Source organism: Fusarium graminearum, chromosome 2 (genome assembly GCF_000240135.3).
Source record: "Fusarium graminearum PH-1 chromosome 2, whole genome shotgun sequence".
NCBI classification, from domain to species: Eukaryota; Fungi; Ascomycota; class Sordariomycetes; order Hypocreales; family Nectriaceae; genus Fusarium; species Fusarium graminearum.
Window position 1 is genome coordinate 6,140,587 of NC_026475.1, and position 26,654 is coordinate 6,167,240.

Sequence of the window (26,654 nt, forward strand, 5' to 3'; positions counted from 1 at the left end):
TCATTTCTCATTCATTATTTGACAGGCTCGACACAACTTGGTTCTTATGTCGTAGTATGAGTTTAACATATAAATGCAATTGCTATTACTATATAATCATGTCTGTTATCATGGCTTATCTGTTCCGTTCTTCTGACGCTCCTCCCAATCAACGGCACCATCGTAGTCACTGTTGTACTTCATAAACTGAGCAGGATCAAGTTTGATCTCCTTACTCACTCCATCTGTTGCTGGCTTCGCCTGATCTCTGCTAAACTTCTGGATCAGAGTTGCCCTATCGTACCTTGCAGCAAACACCCTCTTCAAAGCCTCCCCAACTTGATCTCTGGAGTGAACCTCGGACAGGAATGCACTGATGGCCTCTGCATCCTCGATACTTTGTGAAGCACCCTGTCCTTGTGTAGGCAGCATAGCATGCGCTGCGTCGCCGATCAAGATGGTTCGTCCCTTGACCCAGTTTGGTAGGGGGTCAATGTCTCGTAGTTGCCAGAGTCCGATGTCAGGCGCCGCTTTGAAGATGTTGTGTAGCCACGATGGGAAGTCCGAATAAGCTTCCAATAGCTTCTCAATGCTGCCGGGAGCTACCCAGCTGTCTGCACTCTCTTCTGAGAGCTTCTCGTCTGGCACTAAAGCAACGATTCCGTAAAGCTTGCTTCCTCTTCCAGGGCCCATAATTATTCTTCTATCGTGACCCATGATCATGGTCGTCTTAGGGTCGGCGGGATCCAAAACCTTCTCAGGAAGAGAGAGATCTTTGAGGTTCTCAACTGGGATGAGCATTCGATATGCCGATGTACCAGTTGGTAGAGCTTCCCTCTTCTCTCCTACAACGGCCGTTCTCACAACACTGTGAATACCATCCGCTCCAATGATGACATCTCCATGGACCTTTTCGCCAGAGTCAAGTGTCACGACTCCTTCGTCGCAGTCGATGCTGGCTACTTGGCAACCAGTTCGGATATCCACAGGCTTTCCCTGAGTAAGTTCGCTAACTGCTGCATTGCCAAGAGCAGACTGCAAGTCTTGCCTATGGTAAAGAACACGGTCTGCACCGAACTGTCCTTTCTGGAAAGGCAACTCTCTCACCAACTTGCCATCAGCGTCAAAGATTCTGAACCCTTGATCAATTTGAGGCTCCGCGCTCTCTAGAAATGGGTCAAGTTTCCATTTTGTGATAATCTTGCTGGCGTTGGGTTGAAGGGAGATCAGAGCGCCGACTTCGCGTAGAAGACGAGAGCGCTCGAGTACTGTAATGCGTCTGTTGGGGTGTCTTAGGGCACAGGCCTGTAACAATTTAGCTTCCTTTCAGGGCATCATACAGGCTTGTTGGGGGAACATACAGTTGCCAGACCAGCGATTCCACCACCAACAATCACGATATGCAGATCAGGCAGGCTACCCATGATTGACTTGGTAATTTCGTTGAATATTGTGTTTCCTTGTTATTAACCAGCCCAATCTGCTGTTCTGATTACATCTTATACGGGACTGCCAAGGGTTTTGCCAGGGAGGCGCTAGCATCTGGCAGATCCGGGGCGTCAGCGAACCGAGCCCGAACCGAGATCAGCGAACCGAAGCAACCATCACCGTGACAATACCCCTCAAACACAACCCGACGCGATTGCCGTGACGGATGGGGATTCTAGCTTGTGCATTTGTATGTATGCGCCTTTGCAGATTGGGATGGTGTAGACTCGGTCGAATATTGTCCGATGTTTCGGCCAACTATCTGGATGCTCAACTTGGAGATACAAGCCCAAGGGCATAAAACATTGGCAGTGAGGAACATAAGAGACGAAGATAGTAGACCAGCTTATCTTGTTTAGATTGGACTTCTTAGGCTATTTATTTCTGTAGCCTAAAGCTTGGAGGTCAACGTTTCTGTTGCCCACAGGTAGACAGGTTTATTGGTCAACGAATGGAGTTGAAGGATAACACGACGGTGATCCAACGCGTGATTGTCGACTCAATATAACAAGAATGAAGATGCAGTTTCAACTCGCGTATAATGAGACGCTTTTTTCATCACTCATTATAATACAAATGACTTTCTGCTTCTCCAAGGTCAGCCTACTTGGTGTCATGCATCTGGTCCCACGGTCATTGCGGATTATTCACTATTTGTTACAGTTAGCGGCGGAGCACTAAATGTCAGTGATTTAGTGGTGTTTCTTTAGTTGTGTTGCACTGTAGATGCCACTAATTTTGGCGGTATAATGCTACGATTACTTACCCGACTTCTCCGTCATTCACCACCTCATGTTGTCTTTACGACTAGGTATTTCTCAATCCATGTATCTTATCAAGAAGAAGAAGAAAAGCGTAATGCACTATTGCTACCTATACTAAATAAATCTTTAAACATTTCATTCATTGTTCATTTCCCTTCACCTCTAGCTGGCCTCAGCCTTGATGTAAGGAATACCCGTCAACTTGAAGGCCCGCTCATTGAGCTGTGGCTCGTGCAGAGGTCTGTCGCGAACAACATGATCGGGCTTGCCATTCCTCTTAGCCTCGTTAGATCCGATGTGTCGCGCGTTGGGCCAGTGTGTAGTTCCAACTCTGCGCTCGAAAGCGTCCTTCTTGCGGATGAGATCCTCCTGTGTTGCCTCAGTCACAGGCATGAAGCAAGTGTAGATGGCAAAGCGGTCCTGGGTACCCTTCACGGGCACGTTATAATGGGGAGTTCGCGAGTCCCAGACGATCAGGTCACCGGGGTCAGCCTCAACCTTGTACCACTCGCAGTTGTGCTCCTCAAGCCACTTCATGCCTCTATCTGTGAATCCGTACCACTCTGGCGTCCAAGCGGGAATGCGTTCCTCGGTGCCACGGATATCATCGTGAAATTCCTTACTCAACAGGTGACCACCCTTGGCGACGATAAGGCCGCCGTCATTAGGGCCATTGGGCAACAGGTTGACAAGTCCCTGAAGACAACGGAAGCCGGGCTTGTCGGGATCCTGATCTTGATGAGGCCAGGGCTTGTTCTCGGGTAGGTTCTCTCGGTTCGAAAAGCCATAGTTGATAGCATCGAAAGAGACGATCAGGTCTTCGGTGCCAAGGGCCTTCTCGAAAGCCCCAACGACACCAGGCTCAGCGCGAATGTTCCAGACAAAGTCTTCGTGGGCTGCACCATATCCCAAAAGCATACCCTTCTCGTTGATGACGGGAAGCTTGTCGGGGTGGACGCTGGAGCGGTCGTTGCGGTTGTATCCGAGATCACTGTGGGTGTTAGTTACAGACTTATTGGTTTACTCTGCCAGTGTACTTACAAGCTCTCGAGCAGACCATACATGCGATTGGCATAGCTCAGTGCCCGCTCTCTGGGAATGGCACCCTTGATGACAGCGTAGCCATCGCGGACGAGGTCATCTCTCCAGTCACCATATCGTCGGTCGTTGCCGTCAATAACGATACGGTCGAGCCCTTCAGGGCGGAGAGTGAGCGTAGGATGCTCCTGTGTAGTGGTGGTGGTGGTGGTGGTTGCTGATGGAGCCATTGTGTCGATGTGTGTGAACAGGATGAACGAGTCAGGTAGTTCGTTGTTGACTTGGAGTTCTGAAGTTATGTCGAAGTCTTCAATCCTTTATATGCAACTCGAATAAGTTGTTCGACTACTCCACTGCCTCCAACAATAACTAAAATCTGGGGTAGTGCTAGTAAGCAGATCACGGACGCGTGGGTATATGCCCGAACCGAGTGCTCGACCGAACCGGCTCGGTTTATTATACGAGGGGCGGTGGGTGCCACATGGCTTAAATTGTTTCTTACTAGATACGACAGGGTCTAATCTAGACAGGTGCGGAATACATGGTTATCTAGAAAAGTTAGCCTAGGCTCCAAGCATGCTGCCCTCATGATTGACTTTGTCACCCCCTGTTAGTACGTCGATGCGCGATCCCAGTCCCCGTTTTCCTCGTGCTTACCTGTAAAGTGTAATTTGAGGATAAGCTACCCTGCTTCAATCTCCCATTTTGTAGTACTGTCTCGTAGGGAAGAGGCGTCCAAGTAGAATCTTCCGAAACATCACATCGCTGATGTAGACTATTGGTATAGTTGCTCGAGTATCAGGCTTTACAGCGCCGTACTTCTTCTTGATCTTTAATCATGGTGTCTTACCAAGTGTCCAGTAAACAAACATACATAGTGGAGAAGTGTGAACTGAAACATAATGATATGTATCAACTACATGTTTAGGGATAGAGTCCAGAAACGCTCATCTCCGAGACCCTTTGATGATACCACCATCGTACGTGGAAGAATGCCTGCGGTTCGGCTCGGTGACCGAGGCCATGAAACCGACCATAACGATCACAGATTACTTTTATCAGGCGTGACCCTTGTAAGATCTGAAGTTGCGATAAAACCTGTCGAGCCTCCACTCAAACATTCCCTGCGATAGCTCTAGCAACGTTCACCAGAAGCCTTTTTACGTGGAAAGTTCAGTATTTGTTCACAAACTGACAGTAGTTGCCAGTACAAGACGCTGTGAACTTGTTTTCTATTGGGTATCGTTTCCTAAACTCAGACTGTATCCTCCTGTTGGTCAAACTAACATCTCAACACATGCCCTGATCACCAATAGTCGCGAAATCGTTCTCCATCACCGCCCAAAAGTGGTCCAACGGCATCGCTTGAAACGGATCCTGAAAATACTCCAACGGATCGAACACGAACGAATCAACACTTGGATCACAGAATTGGCTTGGCGACAACATTCTCTGGTCAAGGCTCGCGTCTTGAGAGTCCTGTTGCTGCAGTCTCGGTGTCTGAATAGTTGAGCTGTCGCCGGACAAGACTTGGTTGACGCGCAGGGACAGTTCAAGCACGCCTTTGACGAATTCACTGTGCTGGCCGACGCGTCGATAGCACTCAGCAACATAGTCGGATCCTATCCTCACGAGCTCGCCATCTGATCGACCCATTCTCTTATGCGGCTTCTTAAATGTTTGCAGTGCGAGTGTTACGGCTGCCAGAAATGTGGGAGTCGGAGTCAGTAGCAAAAAGTCAGGTTCAGAGTCTGCAAACTCGGCGACTTGTGTTATGATGGTGCGCGCAGCCTCGACGCAGGTAACCTGGCTTTGCAATAACCGCGAGATACTCTGAATCTTGGACTCATGCCTCTGAACCTGATTCTGAAATGAGGTCTCGGGGAATATTAGTGATGCCCGTAGAAGTGTGATTTGAGCCTGATGGAACTGCAAAGACAGAAAAACTGCAAATGACTTCTCTTCCGAGGTCTTTGCGTTTTGATTCGTCTTTGCATCCTCTGTTCCTTCATCCAACCAGTCAATCAGTGCCTGATCCAACTGCGCAATGCCCGACAAGAACTCAAGAGCACTCTCTGCTCTTTTTTGGAAGATGTGTTCACTGATCTTGCCAACCAGTTGAGAAAGAGACACCCATCTGATAAAACATTGGTTCAACCCGCTGCTTTTATCCGGCAGTGGCTGATCGCAGTCGGTGATTTCGATGGCACTAGGTCGGCCTGTCTCAAGCTGCATGGACTTCTCCAAGGCGTAGCACGACCACCAGACTCTGGAGTGTAATTGACGGTCAACTTGATGTCCCGAGTCCTCGTTGGGATTTGATATGACAATCTTGCGGTGGAAGCCTAGTGAATAGCCTATTCGAATTGCCTGGCCGAGCAGATGCCAGCATTGGCCGTCTTTTCCTGTAAAGAGGGTTAGTCAAGCGACATACAGTGGTAGTTTAAGGCTTACCTCTTGCACGCATGGCCACTGCTAGTAAAACAAGGGCTTGGACAGAGCTCATATATGGAAAGCTAAGTAGGTGGCTTACAAGGGAATAAGCACCTGTAAGGTAACCAGTAGCTGTAGGCGATATTGTGCCTTCGTGATCGTCCATACCAATACTAAGCACGGCATAGATTGCAGCGACAGCAGGTGCATCCACAGAGGTTATCGCTCCTTGGAGACCATTCGGACATGTTTGTTGTAAATCTGAGAAACGCAAGACGTCGGATATAAACTCCGTATGGTCAAGGACTGGTATTAAAGGATGTGTGCGGCTGAAGTATTTCTTTATGCAGGGCTCCATGACGGACATGCTGGGGAGGTCGGGCAAGCTCGGTACTAAGGGTAGTGAAAACTCCTCGGTGAAGCACATTCCCCAGCGGAAATGTCTACCAATTGGATCGAGCCCTCGTCGCTGGAGAAAGAGATCGATGAAGCGAGTGAGGCATTGCAGGCTGCTGGAACCCATGTACTATAACAGATCAATCGATATTGCATGGCACACCAAGAAGATGCCAACCAACCTTTATGCGATGCGACGACTCATCAGTGTTCATAACGACATCGGGACTGTCATTTGTCTGCCCATCGGTCCCGCTCTCGGGCGACGTCTGACTCTCTTGGTATGCGCGCTCAATCCACGAGGGAACCCTCTCTTTATTTCCACTCGCCGACAAAGGTGTCGTGGCAGTATGCTGTGATCCCATGAGCGATGCTGGAGAGCTATGCTGGCTAACGATGGACGCTCTGCGCTCTACCGGCGACAACGTCGACGTGCTCTGTGAACTCTTGTGCGGCCATTTCCTCACTGCTACAGCATTGGGTCGTCGCGGGTCGAAGGTTGTACATTCGTCACCTCGCAGAACGCAATTGCGACACTTGGGGGTTGTCGCGTCGCATCGCACTTTGCGCTTGCGACATTGAGTGCACGCTAAAGAGAGACGGCCACGTTTGGATCGGGGAGGGCGCGGCGTAGGAGAGAGGCTTTGGGATTCTTGCGATAGTGAGTCCATGGTAGAAGACATTGTTCAAGCGACAAACAGAAAGAGTTCAGAACAGAATAGAAGAAACGTCACTCGTCTCGGGGAGACGGTTACCGAGGGTGTCGCCAACAATTTGTATCCCCCACACGCGTATCATAAGCAGCGTCCGGGGTAAAAAGTCGCTAAACAACTCCCCCGCATTCATGGATGTCTCCGAATTGCGGAAGACGTTCACGGCTTCGATCTATCTTTGAGGGAGAGATAATAAATAAGCAAAGATATGATCTGTTCTGGACTGAATTGGCTGAATTATTTCGTCTCTCGTGCCATCCGTAGCCAAGCTTTACTACCCCGGGCCTGACAAGCTTCATCTCTCGCGGGGTAACTAAGAGATGGGGTCCCTCACTAAAAAGAGACAGGGTGTTCGAGGCCCTGCGTTACTTGGTCATGTTCCAATGTCGCTGCTCTCATTGGAGATGGGGGCTGCAGAGGCTACTGAGGAGGCGTTTGCTAGCTCGTCGCTCAACTTCGGTTCGATTTGGTTCGGTTCGGTTCGGATAAAGATTTCCTTTCTAGCATGCCAGGCCGGGGTTGAGGCAACACGAGTAAGTGCAGCCAGTACTGTCCCCCCATCACGACTCGTCAGAATGAGAAACGATGAGTGTCTGCCAGTCCATTATGCCACGCTGAGATAGACCACAGAATAAAAATATATACAGTGTAATTCACTTGATTCAATTCGTTTTCCAATTAAGTTCAACCAAAAAGAAAAGTAAAGCCTCCCTCTCATTCGCACCGATCCCTTCAAGGGAGAACCACTGCCCCAGGGTCCTCGATTCCGAACCGAAGCGAACCGAACTACAACATCCCATTCTCCAAGTGGTTCGTTCAATATTCTTCCTCGTCTACATAATCACGAGCGCCGTTTCGACCAAGATTTTTCACTGTTACATCCAGCGTATCATGTCGGAGCCACTTCAATCACAGTCACAGCCACAGTCTCCCTCACACCAACAAGATGGACACAACGAGAAAGACGCTGTGGGCTCCCGTCTCGAACCTGTCGAGACAGGGGCCTCATACGTTCCTCCACACATGACTACGCTTCAGCGACGTCTTGTTGTCCTGTCTCTTTGTTTAACTCTTTTCCTGTGTGCACTTGATACAACAATATTGGCCACAGCTCTTCCGACTATTGGCAATGAGCTGCAAACGTCGGCTCGCGAATATGCCTGGATAGGATCTTCCTATACGCTTTCAACAACAGCGGTGACGCCAGTGTGGGCCAAGATCTCTGATATCGTTGGCCGTAAGCCGAGTATGATGAGTGCCACAGGCCTTTTCATGGCTGGAAGTCTTATTTGCGCCTTGGCAAATTCGAGTGGTATGCTCATCGGTGGAAGAGTAGTTCAGGGTCTCGGCGGTGGAGGCTGCATGGTGCTCATCACAATTCTTATTGGAGACTTGTTTCCCTTGAAAGATCGTGCCAAATACTATGGTATCACAGGACTTGTGTTTGGCATCGCTGGAGCCATTGGCCCCGTGTTGGGTGGTGTGTTCTCCCAAGCCGTTACTTGGAGATGGTGTTGTGAGTATACCCCAGCTGACCAATTCAGTATACATTAGCTAACCATGTCCACAGTTTACATCAACTTACCCTTTGAAGGCGTTGCCTTGGTGGCCCTCTTCTTCCTGCTCAAGGTCAACATCGAGAAGGAACCTCTTATTGACGGCATACGCAGCCTTGACTGGGTCGGCTTTGCTTTCATCATCGGCGGCACCATCTGTTTCCTCTACGGTCTTGAAGCGGGTTCAGGCGGACTCGCACCCTGGAACTCTGCTTTTGTCATCTGCCTTATTGTCTTTGGAGTTGTCATCCTGGCACTCTTTATGGTATGGGAAGCCAAAGTTGCCAAGAATCCCATTATTCCCATCCGGATCTTCCAGAGCACAACAAACATGGCATCTTTCGCCGTGGCAAATCTGCACTCCTTCATTTTCATCTCATACGACTACTTCTTGCCGTTGTACTTCCAGGTCATCCTTGGTTTCTCACCCATCATTTCCGGACTCACCCTATTTCCTCTCATCCTTCCCATGTCGATTTCGACTGGCCTCGGTGGTATATTTGTGAGAAAGACTGGAAATTACAAGATTGTGATTCTTATCGGCGCTTCTCTCATGGCTATCGGTACAGGTCTCTTCATCAGCCTCGGACAACGAAAGGAGTGGGTCAAGCTGGTGATTTTCCAAATCATTGCAGGCTTAGGCTGCGGTGTCTTGTTCCAGAACCCGATGATCGCGCTTCAGACTCATGTTCGTCAAAGAGATATGGCAGCTGCTATGTCTGCGTATACTTTCTTGCGTGGTCTCTCTGTTTCCATATCGATTGTGGTTGGAACAGTCTTGATTCAACGAACTGTTCGCGGTGGTAATCTAACTCATGTATCGAATGATGCAGAACAAGGTGAGACGGACAAGCAAGGGTACATCAGTGGGTTGAGGGTTATGTGGGCATTCTACACGGCTCTTTGTGGTCTTATGGTGGTATCGGCTGTCTTTATTCTGCCCAAGCCGGTAAAGAAAGAAGCAAGCAGCGAGACAGGCACAGAAACGCAACAGAGCGATAAGACGGATGCCATAGCTTAGGCGATGGTATGTTCAAGGGCATACATAGTACCTTACTAGGGAAAATTATGAAACAAACACGTCTTTGCACGAACCACGGACAGGAATTGTGATAACTGAATGGACTGGTCGCGTGGCGGATGTCTGTCTCACTTGATACCGCAAAGGGTATAGTCGTGAGCAGGTCGATGAGCAAAAAGAAAGGTTCCGCCCGGGATTGAGCCGGGGACCTTCTCGGTGTTAACGAGATGCCATAACCGACTAGACCACGCAACCTGGGTTTTAGTCGGCGACTCTGCTTCAGATTGGGCTACGGGATGATCGTGAGCCGTTACTCGATGGGGAAAACGTCTCGATCTAGAGTACCGAACGGCTGGTTCGATCGAGCCAAGAGACGGCTGAATTGGCTTGGAAGGGGCTGGTATTTTAAATGATGATGCTCCTGTCTTAATGACGCGCTTCCATTGGACTAGTCAGAATGCGGAATGTTTCAATGCGTGAACCGACACGCTGCTGGAAGTAGGGCTACCCTATAGTATCACCAATTAATTGAAGAAATGGCAAGAACAACGTCAATTCTCATCAGTGAAGCATGTAACTCGATTATATTATTTACTGCATATTTACAAACACACAACAATGATGGCAAGCTACGCTAAATAGAAATATTATTTACCGCAGCTCAATACAGTTGGAGAGAGATCTACAGCCTTAACAACTGCCGAGGCATGAAAGACTCAATTACCAAGTCCGTTTATGCTGTTTGGGCATCAAAGTCTGGAGCATAACTTTCCATTACAAACCCACTGTCCAAGACGCGAACGCTTACGATAAAAGGACCGATTGGTAAAGCTTTATTGACAATCCTTTAACAGTACCCGCCCGTCAAGCGTAATTACAGATGCTTCAAATGGGATGACAACTCTCCACTATCTCGGCATGCTATCTCTATTGAGTCAATCTAGAATCTAGATACGAGAGATCTCCCTTGCTGTTTAATAAGCGGATCATGCGATTGAGAAAAGGAGTTTTAAATAACTTCAGCTCCGTCTCCATATCGCAGACCAACACTATTGGACAAGTCCATGACTCGTGTCCCAGGCTTGCTAAGCTGAGACCGGATTTCGGCATCGGGATGACGCATCAAGTCCGTGGCAAAAGAAGTTTTCGTCTGGTGTAACCAATTAGACTATTTTCGCGAAGATCTCGCATACAATGTCCATGGAGTTTCCGTCGGTGTCGTCATGACGGACTCAATCTTGCCCCCGAAAGGATGCCAAAGGACGCCTAAAGACGCTTAACGATGCATCTTCAAACTCTGATTTAGCATCTTGATTTCTAAACCCGCTATGGCCGTTTCTTATCCGTTGTCGATCCCATCCATCATCACTAAAAATCTGCCGAATGGCACCGGATTTTGTAATGATTACGGCCGAAAAGCCCGATCCGGACCCGACTACCCGTTAGGTCGAATCTAGAGCCGAGGCAGAGATGAATGAGAGTAACCCAGAACGTGCTTAGTCTCTCGCTTGGTGATATCATTCCTTGTCGGCTTTAACGTAGGGACCACACGTCCTTGCCTGTCCAGGGTGTTGTCGCCGGTCGGCGGATCCGTCATGGAATTGAAGAGATTTGTTCGCTTGTTCGCCTACCTACAAATCCGTCCCTCTATAAACTCCGGTCAAAGAAACCTGGTCCTTATTTAAGTCGCTTGGCTCCCGTTTCTTTTATTCGATCTGCATGCTCTATCTCGACAACGGGTTTCTAGCTTACTCCCCCCGCCCAAACCCAAACGCATCGACTCTATTAACTTAATACTGCGACTCGATACGACTACAACACACGATGAGCGATAACGATAATATCGAAAGCCCAGCGATGGCTAAAATCCCATACTGGCGATTGGTCGCCGACCAAGCTGGTATCACACCCGAAGTCCAAAACTACAAGTACGATGGTTCAGGTACAGAGGAGGACCCCTACAGGGTGAAATGGATTCCCAACGATCCCCGAAACCCCATGGAGTTCAGTCAAGTCAAGAAGTGGTTCATTACCATGACTGTCGCTATGACCACTCTCGCTGTCGCCCTTGTTTCATCCGCCTACACTGGTGGTATCCGACAGATCATCGTCGAGTTTAACATCAGCCAAGAAGTCGCTACTCTTGGTGTTTCTCTGTTCGTCTTGGGTTTCGCAATTGGTCCTCTTCTCTGGGCCCCTCTTAGCGAGATGTTTGGTCGTCAATACCTCTTCATTGGTACCTACGCCGCTCTTACTGCCTTCAACTCTGGCTGCGCTGGCGCCAACAATGCTACGACTCTTATTGTTCTGCGATTCTTTGCTGGCGCTTTCGGTTCATCGCCTCTTACCAACGCTGGTGGTACCATCGCCGACATGTTCCCCGCTTCCCAGCGTGGTCTCGCCATGGCCATCTTTGCTGCCGCTCCCTTCCTTGGCCCCGTCCTCGGTCCCATCATTGGAGGTTTCCTTGGTATGAACGCTGGTTGGCGATGGGTCATGGGCTTCCTCGGTGCCTTTTCTGGTACTCTCTGGATCGTTGGTACCCTGCTTGTTCCCGAGACTTATGCCCCCGTCCTTCTCCGTCGCCGTGCCGCCAAGCTCTCCAAGATGACTGGTAAAGTCTATGTCAGCCAGATTGACCACGACCGTGGCAAGGTTACTCTCGGCGAATCCTTCAAGACTGCCCTTTCGCGTCCCTGGATCCTTCTCTTCCGAGAGCCTATCGTGCTTCTCCTTTCCATCTACATGGCCATCGTCTACGGAACCCTTTACATGCTCTTCGGCGCCTTCCCCATTGTTTACCAGCAGCAGCGTGGCTGGAACACCGGTGTCGGTGGCCTTGCTTTCCTTGGTATCATGATTGGTATGCTCGCAGCTATTGGATACACCATCCCCATGAACAAGCGCTACGTCAAGATCGAGCAGGAGAACGGTGGCTTCGCCCCTCCTGAGGCTCGTCTCCCCTCATGCCTCATCGGTTCCATCTGCCTACCCATCGGTCTCTTCTGGTTCGCCTGGACCAACGGCCCCTCCACCCACTGGCTCGTCAGCATTGCTGCCGGTGTCCCCTTCGGCTTCGGCATGGTTCTCGTCTTCCTCAGTGTCATGAACTACCTCATTGACGCCTACACTATCTTCGCCGCCTCAGTTCTCGCTGCCAACTCAGTCCTCCGATCTCTCTTCGGTGCTGCTTTCCCTCTCTTCACCAGCTACATGTACAAGGATCTTGGTATTCACTGGGCTTCTTCTGTCCCCGCCTTCCTTGCTCTGGCCTGTGTTCCCTTCCCCTTCTTGTTCTACAAGTACGGTGCTTCCATCCGCGAGAAGTGCAAGTTCGCTGCTCAGTCCGCTGCTTTCATGCGCAAGCTACAGAACGACAACGCCCCCGCTTCTGAAGAAGAGAAGCGAGAGGATGCTGTCGCTGAGGAGGAGACCTTTGACGACGATGCCTCCACTGAGGTTGATGAGCCCGCTTATGCCCCCATCACTGCAAGCAGGACCCATCAATCCACACGATCGCACGCCTCTCGGGCTTCTCGTGCCTCTCGGGCTTCAATGGCGTCACGTCGCAAGTCGTATGAGGGTAACCCTTACGACATTGACCGCGTCAACACAAGGCAATCATTCACATAAAATAATTATTACCTAAAAGCTATTGCAGGGTTGGAAACCCAAGAAAAACTTGACGGCCGTATAGCGTTTAATTACATAGACTTTCTTCAAAATAGTACCCCATTTCTTGTTCTCATACTTACTTCTGACTCAATTTGGATCCATCGTGCAAAGTTTAAACTCATTATATGACGTATTGATCTTCCCTGTTGAACGAGTGCTTGGTTTAACGTGCAGCTATTAGAGGCTTGGCAAGGATAGTCCTACTAAAGTAGCATGGCAATAGCGCTCAAGGCGAAGCTGAGCTCTGCTCTGCCAGGCTGTTTCCTTGGCAATTAGTGAACATGATACCCTGGACTGGCCAATTGTCCCGCCTGTAACATGCTGGAGTTGCGAACAAGTGGCACGGCACAAGGTCTTGAACATAGCCCACTGCCCACCACGCACCTTGTTCCCACACTCTCTCACAGAGGACAATTCCCTACCACGGTTTCTTCCACTTACCAAATACATGAGAGCTCATTCTGACGAATCTTTCATCGGAAAAACCTGGTTCCGTGGTCTAGTCGGTTATGGCATCTCGTTAACACCGAGAAGGTCCCCGGTTCGAGCCCGGGCGGAACCTCTCTTTTTGTCTTCCAGTCCCTGACAAAAGTTAAAAGGATCATGTCTTTTTGCTTAGTGCCACGGCAAATTTGCAATGTTGGTTCCACTAGTATCTAAAGTTCATATAGGACATGCATGAGTGAACCAATGGAGAGAATGAGTCTAACCACAATATAGAGACAATAATATTGGAAACCAAATTGCATAATAGCTATATGGCATGCGTTGAGATTTGAACCTCTGCACATGTGAACACATTGCTTTGCCTTGCAGATAAAAAGAATAAGATTAGGTGCTGCATTCTACAAAAGATGGCTTCTACCAGACTAAGTCTGCGCAACTTAATCGATGAATGGAAAGTACTTCTGTGGGCAGGTGATATTCGCAGGTGGAACTACGCCTTGGAGATATCCCTGAATGTGTCCATAGTAACAAGGAGACCCTCCCTCTCGAGTAACGGGATGCTGGAAAGGAACAAAAGGTTAGCTGAGAGCGTGTCCTGGAACATGCTTGGAACTTACGCCAACGGATTCCTGCAAGAGAACAACCGATCCCGGGAACCGGGAAGCCATCTCATGAGCACTGAAGGGAATTAGTGAACTGCTTATCGCTACATACGATAACTGAATGACATACTTGGCTGCAGGAGCGACAGGATCAAGGGTGTTGCTTGTGAATAGGATCGGAAAAGACATGGGCTTGTTGATTCCAGTAACTGGGCCTGCAAAAGATGTTAGCGAAGTCTCATAATTACCATTAGCAACGGGGAAGGAATCCCACCTTGCAACATCATGCTGTCAGGCAATCGTGGTTTAAGCGACCGACATAGAATTGTTCTCGCCCAGATCGGGAACACGTCCCCAATATACTTGCTGCGAGACACGGAGTCTTCAACGTAGTCTTTCCAGTCCTCGAGAGTGACAAGCTTGTTGTTCCTGTACGAGTCCGCACATCGGATGATGACATCCACATCGCTGGCCAGGTATAACTTCTCTGACCACCCAATTAGAGCAGAGGCGTTACCACTCTCCAGCTCAGCAAAAATATCTGCAAAGATGGGGAAGTAGGTACGCGGTTCATAAATTCCGTATGCTATAAGGGACTTGAGGTCCGAGTATGTGGCGAGTCCTGGCAAAGCGTGGCCGCCGATTCCACTGACTGGAATGGGGTGACTTGAGATATCGCGGATCAGCGTGTCAATTCTAGCCGTGATGTTCTCCGGCGTGGGTCCCCAGAAAGCACACAAGTCTGGCCCTGCAGCATGGCATCGAACAGAAAACTGCTCAAACGCTTTATCCGAGTCAATAAAGTTACTGCGCCAGTTGTTCTCGTAGTATTGGTCGACGTCCAAGACACTCTCAAGGATCAATCTTTCAACGCGGCCAGGGAACATGGATGCAAAAGTGGTACCAATAACAGACGCGTAGCTGTTGCCAAAGCCCCAGAGCTTGGCCTCGGAAGGTTCATGGCCTGCTAACTTTGCGTCTGCCTCGATAAAGGTGAGAATGTCTCGCGCAACCGCTGGACTGGTGACATAATAGCCATATGGCGATTTCGTCTTGACTTCCTCGTTGCACAAGTCGCTGTAGATCTCAGCTGAATAGTATTGTTCCTCGAATGAGTTGGTGGACGTGTTCGTGGCGCCAGTGTAGTGTACTCGGTTAAATGCTTTTCGTGCTTCCTTGTTTTGGAAACAGTCGATCTTTGGACCGCTCCTCTCTACGCCACGGGGGTCTAAGCCGACAAAATTATACGTTTCGCCAAACATCAGTCCCACTTGGTCTTTGTATTCCTGCAAAAGGTCAATGCTAGAGCCACCTGGGCCACCTGACGTAGGATTAGCTTGGTTGTCTGAAGACAATATGTATCTTGGGGGTCTTGCCTGGAATAATCACGATGCTCTGGGAATCAGAGGTGGCATTCTTCCCAGCAAGCTTCATGAAAGCAATGGGTGCTGTGCCAAGATCCGGGTTGGAGTAGTCAAGTGGGACTTTGAGTCTGGAACAAGTGAAATTGTCGAAGCATGGTGTCCAGACAAGCTCAGCCGAAGGCTTGATCTATCAGACTTGTGAGATGGTTTGACCACAAATACGGCAGCATTTGTAAATGGCCAGGGAACTTACATCGTCAAAACTCTGGACCATAGTGGCACTCTTCCGACACTCAGCCTTATCTCCAAACCCGATGAGTAGGACAAGAGCAGTTGCGACTCGCTTCATCTTGATGTGAATGATGTTTTGAAGACGTTTTGATAACTGGCTGTACCTACACAGTTCGCTATATTGAGGGATGCGTTGGCACTACTTATACATTCGGAGACAACTTCAATAATCCTGCTTCCCCCAGATAAATAAATCATGATATAATTTTGAATTAACCCTCTAGATCCACCCGTACGAACGAGCAAATAAACGAGTCTTTGGTGAGTACTCAGCCCCTCAAGACCGAGGGGAAAACCTGTTCGGATTGTCGACTCTCACAAATTTGATATTTGGGATCGTCAAAAAGACCGAGCTTGTAGGATCTCACAGTAAGATTGGAGTATCCACCTGTACGAACTGACCAATGAGCATGTTTAATTCGGAGTAAGCACTACATTTAGGTCGCAGCTTGACAGCCTGGTTAGTACTGATTATTCCTGTTGGAGTTTGCCCCTCTCAAGCCTGAGTGAATACGTCTTCCCTGGTATAAAGACAAAGGGAAACATAGTTGCTGTTGCTCTTCCTGAATCATCCGTGCATAACACTTGCGCCGCTGATGGAACTTGTCTTCCACCACTAGTCCCAGCCATGAACAGTTCGGAAACTAAGTCTGAAACCTCAAGCCAGGCTTGGAGGAAGAAACCTCGGCAGTTCGCCCCAAAGTCCAGGCTAGGCTGTAAAACGTGCAAGTGAGTCTCGCCTAGTTCATCGCCAACACTCTTGTCGGACAAGCGAAGCTCACCAACAGCAATAAAGAATACGACGAATCAAATGCGACCAGACTAGACCATCATGCCTAAAGTGTCAGTATACAGGACGGACTTGCGATGGCTATGGTGTGGCGCCATACCTTGTTGGGGTTGAGGTGAAGACGAGCCAGCATCACTCAGATGCTATTGCAGCAGCGACCTACGGCTTGCCCAACCCATCTACTGAATTGAGTGTTCAGAAGATAACACATCCACGTTATCAAAGCCACCAAAACTTGATCATGAAAAATCCAGGAGCATTGATGTTGATACCAGTCGATCCAGCTCAGGCAGAAGCCATGTCATTTTTCGAAGTCATCTCCGTCAATCATTTGAACGAATACTACCCAAGCGAATCATGGCGTGAAACTCTCATGTTCTTCTCTCAAACAACCCCATCAGTACGACATGCTGCTGTTGCGTTGTCCCTGATTCACCGAAGCTACCACGATAGCTGTTCCAGCCACTCGGAACACGGGGCATTGTTCCATTACAATAAAGCCATTCAGCTGTTTCTGGCACAGGAAAGTAGCGGCAACATCGAAGCGATGGTAATTGCACTACTAGTATGCTACCTGTTTACAAGCTTTGACAACTTAGCGGGCAATTATCAACGGGCCATGATACATCTTCAAGGAGGAGTGAAACTCTCACGAAGCATTCCCGATGCCATGCTGGACAAGAGCAACGTCTCCAGCGTGAACATGTTTCTCATAGAAGTTGTGAAGCAGCTGAGGCGTCTCGATATGCAAGCCGGTGCATATCTGGTCGGTTGGAACGCGGAAAATACGCAGGAAACCCCTGAACAAGAAGCTTTGTTCCCGAACAATGAATTTGATTCAGTGGAACATGCCGCCAATTGCCACCTGGTGTTACTTGCGCGAGCCATGAGGTTGCATTGGATGGCACAAGAGGCATTCTTCACAGAAGGCGTACCTCCCATCGCTTCTAAACAGCTTGTCATTGAACAACTGGAGACGTGGTCGCAACTTTTTGAACAAATGCTAAGTACAACCAATCACCATGGTGTTATTGGGAGCAGTCGTCTTGAAACGTTGTTGCGACTTCAGAATACCGTTCTTTGGATACTTGTTAGCAGTCTCGGACCGGGTAGAGAGATAGAGTATGACAAATTCCTGCCTGAATTTCAGCGATGCGTCAAAATGGTAGATGAAGTCGCATTTGGGCACCAGCACCAGGAAGGATCGCCAAAACCGAGATTTACACAGGACGTAGCTATTATTCCCATTCTTTATATCATTGGAGCCAAATGTCGGGATCCAATTGTCCGACAAGAGGTGTTGAGAATCCTGCGACAGCAGCGACTCCGGGAGGCAGTCTGGGACAGTGCCTTTGCTGCAAGAGCTGTGGAGAGGATAGCAGAGATTGAACAAGACAAAATTGGAGGGGGATGTATAAAGACTATGGAGGAAATAGAAGTGTCGCAGAGGGTTGAGTGTGTGTCCTGGGAGCAAGTGATCAACAACCAGGGGGCAAGACTGGAGTTGGAGTATACACTCTGCAAACAAGAGAGAAGATACACCGAGTCTTTGTTTGTTTATTGACTTATCAGGCCAAGGTCTTCGGGAAAGCTGGACTTCTCTCGTTCAAAGACAATCGATCTGTTCCCTGTTGAGCATATGCTGTTGCCTTGTATAGTCTAGTGTTCAACAAAGCCAAATAATGCATCTATGTAAACACGTTTGACCATTGGCATCTCCACGATTTGTACTCGCAATTTAATTTTGTCTGAGGCAAGGGGCAATTGTCACATCATTTCAAAGTCACATAAATAGTTATTTATAATCGTTCAGCATTAGAAGTTCTCATTTATTAATACCAATCTGGTTATGAAAACAACCGTCTCGCACCACAAACCCAATTTCAAAACTCCAGTCCCAAATCCCACACTCCGGACTCCTTTCCCCCCACACCCACCTCAGTCCCAGTACTGCCAATATTCAGTACCGTCCTTTTCAACACGATCCAGCTTTCCGATGGTACTCATCCAGCTGTTAAGTGCTTCATCCCCGACACCGCGCCGGGCTCTACAGCCCTCGCACTGCCTCAGCGCCATCAGATTTTGCTGATGGCAGCTTTGGTCTCCTCCAGTGTCTTGCTCACACTTCCAGTGAGTGTGATCCGGACGGACCGTGCTCGTCGACGAAGCGAAGTCAGGCATGCTGTAGCAGTTCTCTGAAGAGCACCAGGTTGTCGAGCAGGAGCAGTCGACCGACGTTCTTGGCGGGGTGCGGCCGATTGATGCTCTTGGCGAGGAGCAGCGGAACGTGTACCAGTCGTTGCTGATCGAGGTCTTGCTTCTGCGGAAGGGCCAGCGGGACGTCTAGTCGTTGCTGCACGTGTGGGTATCCCCCGTGTAAACGCGTCGGCGGCACGATGATGTGGGGGTGTGCTGGAACGTCTAGATGGGAACGAGTCAGCAGCACGTTGAACCTCAGCTGTAGAATAGAACTGAGGGTTCCGAATGACGAATTCCGGGTTCGTCGGCGTGCGGACGCTGACTTCGGTCAGCTCTCCGTAGGCGTTGCCAGACGAACTCTCCCAAAGGGTCCCATCCGCCGCACGGAAAGTATACATATTGGTTCTGTCGTCGTAAGAAATCCTTTGCATCCCATTGGGGAGACGGCCAACGTCCGTGTCGAAATGGGTAACACGAGGCATGATTGCGGTAGAAAGAAAACAGTTACTCACTTGTATAAAATGTGTGGCTGTGTAGTAGATCTGCTCGTGTAATCTGTGTGTATGTGTTTGCGTGGTCGGAATGGTTTGAGGAGAATTCTTTCTGGAGGGGGGGAAATCCCCCTTTTATACAAATGAGGAACACACCTGGTTCATACCTGGCTCATTCGTACACACATTTGTGCAGACTTAACACCTTAAAGGTTACTATAACATCGACTTGTTATTGTAAACAAGTATAGACCTTTAAGGTTGTTTCTGAACCAGTGCCGTGAGTTCGTGAATCCATAGTCATGATAGTGGAACACATCAGATGTTAGCTGGCAGGCCAAATTGAATACAAATGTGAACAAAGTGCAGTGACTAAGTCGACAGAGTTAATGCAATCGTTAATTAGGCAACACTGAATGACTTGTTGGAGTAGAGTAGAGAAACACAAGAACAAGAAGAGATGTATACACATAGCGCTACATTGACAGTGTATCAGCTGATTCTATTTTTCATCGGATCGAGAAGATGCCATTTAACAGCAACACTGAAATAATCCGCGAGGCCACTGGCCAATAACCATCGGCGAGTACTTAGGAAGCTCTTATCTCCATGTCATGCTCACAAAGACAGCACATACATCGACCCAAGCAGCGATATTGAACAAGGCCGATTAGACTTCCAGCATAGTCTCTCTTGCTTTTCAACAATCCGCTTAATCTTACTCCCACTTACAAAGAGTGAAGCATGACCAAACGTCGTTTTGTTGATGCTGGTACAGGAAGAGCAATATGGGCAAACGACTTTGCTGATGAGCACCCCGATGCAATCATGACTGGTGTAGACTTGAGCCCAATCCAGACATCTATGGTGCCCCCAGTGTTGAGTTCCATGTAGATAATATGGAGGACAAAACGACTTTCTCTGAGCCATTTGATTGCACGTATTGCTGTTCCATGACCGCTCCTTTCGCTAACTGGAAAAGGTCTTTCGAACAAAGCTTTAGAAACTTGATATCTGGTGGCTGGTGGCTGGATTGAGGTTGTAGATATTCTACCTCCTATATCTGATGACGGCATGTCTCCTGATACGGCGCTTTACAAATGGTCGAAGTCGAGTTGGATGTGTTGCTCACAGACGTGAGAGAAGATGCCAGAAACAACTCAATACATGCCTACTGACCTGTGTAAATTATTTATGTCGAATTGTGCACATGTCTAGCAAAGATCAGATACGTGATTTTCGGTCCAAAACGAATGCCTTGAACAACTGTTAGTACATGGCTGAAAGCCAGAGTTGTTCGAGTACAAGGCATGATGTGTCAGAACATTGGTTTATTTCAGCAAATGATTTAGCTTACCAGCCTCGGGTTTCCTTTGTGCTTAGTTCAACCGGCATGTTTTGACGCCGAACACCGGAATTGATGACCAATATTCAGATGTGGCTGAACACAACGACTAAAAAAGGAACAGTAGTGTACCAAGCTGGAACATTCGTATTGGTTGCGCTGTTTTGTTTTTGTACCAGGATTACAATAGGAAACAGAGTGCAATTGACCAACACAAACGAATGAAATTCCCATCAGTCGGGTAACCCGGCATCTCCCAACTGATACTGCCCGGTAGGATGACATTGAATCCTGACGGGCGAACCGAAGTCCGACCAGTTTGGAAGTCCGCAATGTACTCCGCAGGCTTAAGTCAGTACATATGACCAAGAGCGATCCGATATTTAACACAGAATGTGTCCCTACAAGAGCATGGAAGCTGTTCTTTAACCTACGCATTATCTAGCTACCTGAAAAAGAAGATTAGGATGGCTTCAATTGTCTTTGTGACTGGTGCAACAGGCAGACAGGGCTCCGCCGTTGCCCGACAACTCCTTGATATTGGCTGGACTGTACGTGCCACAGCTCGCAACATGGAGTCACCCAAGGCAAAAGAGCTCCAAAACATCGGTGTTGAGTTGACCCCTGGCGACTGGGACAATGAAGAAACTCTCAAGAAAGTCATAGAGGGGTGCACCCATGTTTTCTTGAACGTGGTACCCAACCTCGCAACCTTCACCTCTGAGGTCCCTCACGCCAAGAGAATCCTCGATATGGCCAAGCTCACTGGCGTCAAACACGTTGTTTATTCCAGTGGCATGGCCATAAAAGACCTCGAAAAGGGACCATACCACAATCCGGAACACCCGGTCTGTCGGGGACATTGCTGGAAACGCGACATTGAGAATCTTGTCCAAGAGAGCGGATTTGATGCCTGGACAATTCTTCGCCCCGGGTTCTTCATGTGCAATATGCTTGACCCCAAGGTCAACATGATGTATCCCGATCTCGTGCCTCAGGGCATTTTGAAGACAGCGTATACACCTGAAACACGTCTCCCACAGGTGGATGTGGAGGATATTGCCAAGTTTGCCGTGGCTGCATTTCGTGAACCAGAACGCTTCAACCATCAGTTTGTACCGATTGCGAGCGAGAAGTTAACTCTTGCTGAAATCACAAAACAACTTGGGGAAGCAACTGGAAGATCTTTCAGAACCACCTTTATAACTGACGAAGAGATTGAAGAGAAGATGGCGACAGATTTTTTCATTGCCATACAGGTCATGGCCCGAGAACTGGAGGACAAGGTCGATATTGAGGATGTTCAGGGATGGGGAATTCCTTTGACTTCGTTTGAAGAGTTTCTTGAAAGGGAGGAGTCGTGGGTCAAAAGCACCTACCTGTGAGGGAACGGCGGAGCGGATATCTACGAGGGATCAAAATGATGGCCGAGTTTGAAGGTCATAGAGGAGGTAGCCTGAGGGTTTGCTGTCAATTAAATCAACTTGAAAGCGTCTGCCGAAGAATCGAGAACAATCAGCATAAAGGTTTGATCTACCCAACATGAACAAGTTTACCATCTTGATCTCTTTGCAGCTATATGTCTTCCAACACCAGAAGGTGCAGTAAACTAAACGCAGCCATAAGTTCTCCAACTGCCCTACTGCTTCTGTAGCGAATACTTCTACAATCTTGTGTTGTTCAAATGTGAGAGACATTAATTTCCACTTACGAGGAGTCTCTACCGCTGGAATGGAGCGAAGCGGGTCCTGTCTTCCAGCGAGAGCAGCTGTTATTACAATTTAATTGCAGTACCATTGGTGAGACGTCGAACAAATAAACGACAGTATCCCAAGAGGCAATCTAAGTGTACAAATACGATATGATTCGGAATTTTATTAGACCGAAGCTGAAGTTGAAGTCTGTGTCGATGGGCCTGATGTATCAATGACATCAACCATGATGATGACGATTGTATCTCGGCTTTTACAATGTCGTCATTATTTGCTGTTCAACCTCTCCTTTACCAAACGTGCGACTACATCAATCTTTTACAACTCTTCATTTTGGTTGATTCTTACACATTTCTTCGCAACCCATAACCTCATATCTTCTTTCTGTAGTAGACCTCCACAGCCAATCGCCGAAATGACACTCGCACGCCAATCCCTGTCGTCCTTTCGACGTATCCCAACCATCACATCCGCCTTGCGAAGCAAACCCACGCACGTTCCATATACCTCGCTACGTATGGAGTCAGGAAAAGTCAAGACCCCCGTATCGTCCGATCTCAAGCACGACAAGGATGTCACAAACCACACTGAAGGCGCCATGGCTTCACTCAAGGGCACGCCTGAAAAACAAGATGCAAACTCTTTCGAAAGTCAGCAGAACTTGACAGAAAAGGAAAAGAAGACCAACAATCAGAATGCGCAGGCGAACGATAGCAAGGAAGGCATGGGTGGCGAGACCGACAGTTTTGCAAAGTCGGGAAGATCACACAAGGTGTAGATCAACAAGAAGTTTATGGTCAAGACAGGGTGGAAGCAATACATGATAAATCATGAATATTCAGGAATGAATAAAAAATCATTATGTTCACGGTTGAACATATTATTTATGACGTTGTTCTGTGTCGACACAGGCTGCCTATCGACGGCACGTGATCTCGAACAGATTCATTCCACCTGGCATGTTTCACTAACAACTCAGCCTTTACACCAATCACCCAAAGCGTGTGTCTTTTCAACAAAAAATGTGCGGAATCGTTCCATTCGTCAAAGGTCTCTATGAGGATCTTCTAGAAGCCATAGACGACCTCTTTCCAAGCCGGACCGCCGATACAGCTCCGCTCATGAACAATCGTCAATCGTTCCCACTGGCGCAGCCCTACAACCAAGCATACACATCAGCCTCTCGACCTGTTGCAGAGGACCGTTGCGAGGTCACAGAAAGGCTGGAGGTCAGAACGGCACGCGCAAGAATGCCGTCGCCTCCGAGAGGACCACCGACTAGATGATTTGAGGAGAGATTTGGAGTTTGTTCATTGTTCTCTGAAACGAACATCGCTGACCAGCCAGAACAGAGCAATTCACTATGGAGAGTAAAGGGTCGTTCAACATTGGAAGTATCTGGAAGGTATCAAAATTATGTCCATCAAGGCTTGCTTTAGCATGGATAGATTCAAGAAATGACTAATAAAAAAGCTTCCAAATAACACGTCACAACATTCTTATTAAATGACCAACTCCCGTTAGCCCTTCAAGTCGCATTTCATCCAGGACTTGCTGAAATTAACTGCAAACTCCTTCGCCCTCTCCTCATTCATAGGCTCCCACTCATCTTTCTCTGGCTTCTCCCAGACGATTTTGGTAATGACTCCCCCTTCCCTCTCAATGAACTTTTCGTTGTTGTAGGCCTCAGCTGGCACTTTTCCTATCAGTGCAATATTCTCCATGCTGCTCCAACTTCTGCACATACGGACCCTGATGTTCCCCTCCTTGTCGGGCCCGTCGGTGCAGCACATCCATCTGTCGTCCATATCTCGAGGGGTGAATCCATATATGAGTTTTATCATCTCGTGACCAGGAACGCGGATACCCCAGTCTGCGCTTAGTGGAACCTTGATTGGCTCTATGTCGTTGAAGCTGGCTCGCTCTGGTTTGTTGTTCGAAGTCATTGTTCTGTATTGATGTCTGAGGAAGGGGAGTATTCTAGTATTCTGATGTGTGATGAGGGGAATTTACTGTGGATGGTACCTCGTGTTAAATACGACAAGTTCCCTGGGCCGGCAGCCGACCTGTCAGCCCAACTAATTATTGCTCCGCCTCATGGGGCTCATCTTTACAGCTCCCTCCAACATAGCCTCACCACCTGTAGCGCTAATTATCAAGCCAAAATCTGACAGCATATTTGTAAATAAAAACGTCCCGAACTTCCGAGTTCAACTGGCAAGTCATTAACAGTGAGAAAATGGACACCTTTCCAAGTTGGAAGTTGCTCGATCCAACTGACTTCCTCAAGTCAAGAAGACATCCATGGGCCACTGTCACGCCTGGAAAATAGCTTTATATACCATCTCTATCTCAACCACTAGTAAAAGTGGTACACTTTGCCCATCTCGCTTGTGATGTTCACATCCCATTTCAATCCATGTGTCTTTACTGCTTTCTTCCAAATCGCCAAAGTCTCCTCACTTGGCTCGGGGACGTCTGGCTGGCCGAAAAACTCGAGACAAGGTTCATCTTCTGAACACGTGTTAAAACAGATACCCATTTGCGTCCGACCATGGTGAATGACATTCAGCTCCTCAATCTTTGGCATCCTAGCAGCGCAAGTCGCAGCAGCGATGGCGAATCTGTCCATGATTTTCTGGTCATATACGTATCCCTTGCTAGGCAATTGGGCGATACACTCGCCCGACGGCAAGTGTTCTTTCAGTTCAAGATTGTAACGGCGTATGCTCGGCCAGAGGGCATCAGCTCTTGGTTGTTGAGGCAAGAGGATTGTGCTGTCCACTCTAGCCAGGAGATAGAAATCGTCCAGGCCTATTCTTTGAGTGAATGAGTAAAACGATCGACTCATAATGTCGTCCTGTGTACTTGGAGGAACTGTGCTATTGACCCGGTCTACTGCGGATCGTGGAGGCTGCCGCAAATAGCTTAGAGCATAGGACCTAACAGATGTTGGAATTATCTCAAGTGTGCGTGAGAACACTGCATTGATGACGTTAGTAATATATCAAAGCCATTCGGTACGCAGAAATGAGCATTTCACTTTTCATCTCTTCCACAGGACTCACTTGTTCTTTGACTCGTCTCAGTAATATCAGTAATGGAATCAATGTTCTCTTCGTCGGTAAGCCACCATTCTACCCTCGATAGACGTGGCATCTTGGAAGCAATGCGATTCATCGAGGATGGCGAGAACAGGATGCTTTGAGAGCCTGGTTCAACTCTGAAATAGGAAACAGCTGGTATCTCGGCAATTCCCTTGTCCCAGTCTTCAAATAGCTCAACATAGGCAGGAATCACATTTCCAAAAAGGACCTCTGTCCTTTCACGCGACCTTTTCGTTTCGTGCCGCAATAGACGGAGAGCGAACTTCTTTGGTGGCGTTATAAACATTTCCAGGCCAACTACAGGCTCATCTCGATGCGGAAATCGCGACAGAACCTCAAGAAGTTGCCTAACACTTCTGTTGAAGACGAGTTGATCGTCATAATCTTCCGGATCTGTCGTCACGGCCAGATTGTGTGCGGGGAATTCGAAATCGTACCATATATATCGCACGTAGCTTAGGCGAAGCGGCGTTAGGTAGTTTTTGCAGTCAGCTTCAGTAAGCCTCCTGGAATTAAGAATGAGGTGCCGGAACGTGATGGATTCGACGATGTCTCGCCATTGCTGAGAAATCGATGCGTAGGGTGCGAGCGACGTTATGGGACAGAGTTCGTTTATATGAGGGACCTTGCGTGCCGCGACGATCAAGTGCGAGACGATATTCCGAATGATCTCAGGTGGAAGAGTATCCATTATGTGAGAGATTTGATCAAGATTTGGCTGTTCTTACGCGTAAGTCGTTAGGTCGCGAAACTGAAGTTGACTTGAGAAAGTCGATGATCAATTTTCTGGTCAAAAAACATCTCAGTCAGCCTGCCAAGCTGGTCAGTCACGTGGAGTGTGCTGACAACCAGAGGATTTCGCAGATCTCGCGTAAAAGCAAGTGGTAAAACATCAAGTTAGGAAAGAAAGACGATTCTGGAGCTGGAGGATAACTAATGACATGATAATTCAATATATGGTCTATCGTTGGCGATTATTGGCTGGTAAAGCTCCAACCACAGAGCCAAGCCTGGCATTTTGCCAACACCAAATCCAGAACGAGAACAGCTGGTATCGAGGCTCTAACTTAGGCTGCAGTCTGTCAGATGTAATATTTGAAATCCAAAGGTGTTTAACAGGCTGGGATACCCTCCACGGAGGCGATTATAAATCAAAGGGTCCAATGGGTAATCCAGTGCATGTTCCGATGCGTCATTATGAGCGGGGTATGACCTCTATAACAACAACATCAGCTCGCCATTA

The 26,654-nt window shown here is 48.3% G+C and overlaps 13 protein-coding genes and 2 non-coding genes across 15 annotated transcripts; 7 read left to right on the forward strand and 8 right to left on the reverse strand.

Moving 5' to 3' along the window:
* Positions 1-108: 108 nt before the first annotated feature.
* On the reverse strand, positions 109-1,403 carry FGSG_03729 (uncharacterized protein; the record flags this gene model as incomplete). Its single annotated transcript, XM_011323661.1, has 2 exons — positions 109-1,284; positions 1,341-1,403. The coding sequence occupies 2 exons, from the start codon at positions 1,401-1,403 to the stop codon at positions 109-111; spliced, it is 1,239 nt and encodes a 412-aa protein (XP_011321963.1).
* A 990-nt stretch (positions 1,404-2,393) lies between these two features.
* Positions 2,394-3,499, reverse strand: FGSG_03728 (uncharacterized protein; the record flags this gene model as incomplete). The annotated part of the gene is made up of 2 exons (XM_011323662.1): positions 2,394-3,222; positions 3,273-3,499. 2 exons carry the CDS (start codon positions 3,497-3,499, stop codon positions 2,394-2,396), a joined length of 1,056 nt encoding a protein of 351 aa, XP_011321964.1.
* Positions 3,500-4,559: 1,060 nt separating this feature from the next.
* On the reverse strand, positions 4,560-6,781 carry FGSG_03727 (uncharacterized protein; the record flags this gene model as incomplete). Its single annotated transcript, XM_011323663.1, has 3 exons — positions 4,560-5,674; positions 5,724-6,228; positions 6,281-6,781. 3 exons carry the CDS (start codon positions 6,779-6,781, stop codon positions 4,560-4,562), a joined length of 2,121 nt encoding a protein of 706 aa, XP_011321965.1.
* A 350-nt stretch (positions 6,782-7,131) lies between these two features.
* Positions 7,132-7,434, forward strand: FGSG_12391 (uncharacterized protein; the record flags this gene model as incomplete). Its single annotated transcript, XM_011323664.1, has 1 exon — positions 7,132-7,434. The coding sequence occupies one exon, from the start codon at positions 7,132-7,134 to the stop codon at positions 7,432-7,434; it is 303 nt and encodes a 100-aa protein (XP_011321966.1).
* Positions 7,435-8,083: 649 nt separating this feature from the next.
* Positions 8,084-9,242, forward strand: FGSG_03726 (uncharacterized protein; the record flags this gene model as incomplete). The annotated part of the gene is made up of 3 exons (XM_011323665.1): positions 8,084-8,291; positions 8,382-9,055; positions 9,201-9,242. 3 exons carry the CDS (start codon positions 8,084-8,086, stop codon positions 9,240-9,242), a joined length of 924 nt encoding a protein of 307 aa, XP_011321967.1.
* Positions 9,243-9,569: 327 nt separating this feature from the next.
* Positions 9,570-9,643, reverse strand: FGSG_20584. Its single transcript has one exon. It is a non-coding gene; the product is annotated as a tRNA-Val (tRNA).
* Positions 9,644-11,209: 1,566 nt separating this feature from the next.
* On the forward strand, positions 11,210-13,135 carry FGSG_03725 (uncharacterized protein). The gene has a single exon (XM_011323666.1). It carries the CDS (start codon positions 11,213-11,215, stop codon positions 13,019-13,021), a length of 1,809 nt encoding a protein of 602 aa, XP_011321968.1. The 5' UTR covers positions 11,210-11,212; the 3' UTR covers positions 13,022-13,135.
* A 416-nt stretch (positions 13,136-13,551) lies between these two features.
* FGSG_20585 lies at positions 13,552-13,625 on the forward strand. Its single transcript has one exon. It is a non-coding gene; the product is annotated as a tRNA-Val (tRNA).
* A 322-nt stretch (positions 13,626-13,947) lies between these two features.
* FGSG_03724 (uncharacterized protein) lies at positions 13,948-15,825 on the reverse strand (the record flags this gene model as incomplete). Its single annotated transcript, XM_011323667.1, has 6 exons — positions 13,948-14,070; positions 14,128-14,188; positions 14,225-14,327; positions 14,387-15,398; positions 15,502-15,663; positions 15,730-15,825. 6 exons carry the CDS (start codon positions 15,823-15,825, stop codon positions 13,948-13,950), a joined length of 1,557 nt encoding a protein of 518 aa, XP_011321969.1.
* A 570-nt stretch (positions 15,826-16,395) lies between these two features.
* On the forward strand, positions 16,396-18,121 carry FGSG_03723 (uncharacterized protein; the record flags this gene model as incomplete). Its single annotated transcript, XM_011323668.1, has 2 exons — positions 16,396-16,496; positions 16,594-18,121. The coding sequence occupies 2 exons, from the start codon at positions 16,396-16,398 to the stop codon at positions 18,119-18,121; spliced, it is 1,629 nt and encodes a 542-aa protein (XP_011321970.1).
* Positions 18,122-18,730: 609 nt separating this feature from the next.
* On the reverse strand, positions 18,731-19,238 carry FGSG_03722 (uncharacterized protein; the record flags this gene model as incomplete). Its single annotated transcript, XM_011323669.1, has 2 exons — positions 18,731-18,978; positions 19,115-19,238. 2 exons carry the CDS (start codon positions 19,236-19,238, stop codon positions 18,731-18,733), a joined length of 372 nt encoding a protein of 123 aa, XP_011321971.1.
* Positions 19,239-20,924: 1,686 nt separating this feature from the next.
* Positions 20,925-21,977, forward strand: FGSG_03721 (uncharacterized protein; the record flags this gene model as incomplete). The annotated part of the gene is made up of 2 exons (XM_011323670.1): positions 20,925-20,943; positions 21,094-21,977. The coding sequence occupies 2 exons, from the start codon at positions 20,925-20,927 to the stop codon at positions 21,975-21,977; spliced, it is 903 nt and encodes a 300-aa protein (XP_011321972.1).
* A 585-nt stretch (positions 21,978-22,562) lies between these two features.
* Positions 22,563-23,082, forward strand: FGSG_03720 (uncharacterized protein; the record flags this gene model as incomplete). The annotated part of the gene is made up of 2 exons (XM_011323671.1): positions 22,563-22,603; positions 22,698-23,082. 2 exons carry the CDS (start codon positions 22,563-22,565, stop codon positions 23,080-23,082), a joined length of 426 nt encoding a protein of 141 aa, XP_011321973.1.
* A 742-nt stretch (positions 23,083-23,824) lies between these two features.
* FGSG_03719 (uncharacterized protein) lies at positions 23,825-24,250 on the reverse strand (the record flags this gene model as incomplete). Its single annotated transcript, XM_011323672.1, has 2 exons — positions 23,825-24,006; positions 24,052-24,250. 2 exons carry the CDS (start codon positions 24,248-24,250, stop codon positions 23,825-23,827), a joined length of 381 nt encoding a protein of 126 aa, XP_011321974.1.
* A 413-nt stretch (positions 24,251-24,663) lies between these two features.
* FGSG_03718 (uncharacterized protein) lies at positions 24,664-26,102 on the reverse strand (the record flags this gene model as incomplete). Its single annotated transcript, XM_011323673.1, has 2 exons — positions 24,664-25,286; positions 25,373-26,102. The coding sequence occupies 2 exons, from the start codon at positions 26,100-26,102 to the stop codon at positions 24,664-24,666; spliced, it is 1,353 nt and encodes a 450-aa protein (XP_011321975.1).
* Positions 26,103-26,654: the final 552 nt, after the last annotated feature.

What these genes read in the sequence shown, in the direction of transcription:
- FGSG_03725 (XM_011323666.1), top strand. Translation starts at nt 11,213, where the DNA reads ATGAGCGATAACGATAATATCGAAAGCCCAGCGATGGCTAAAATCCCA.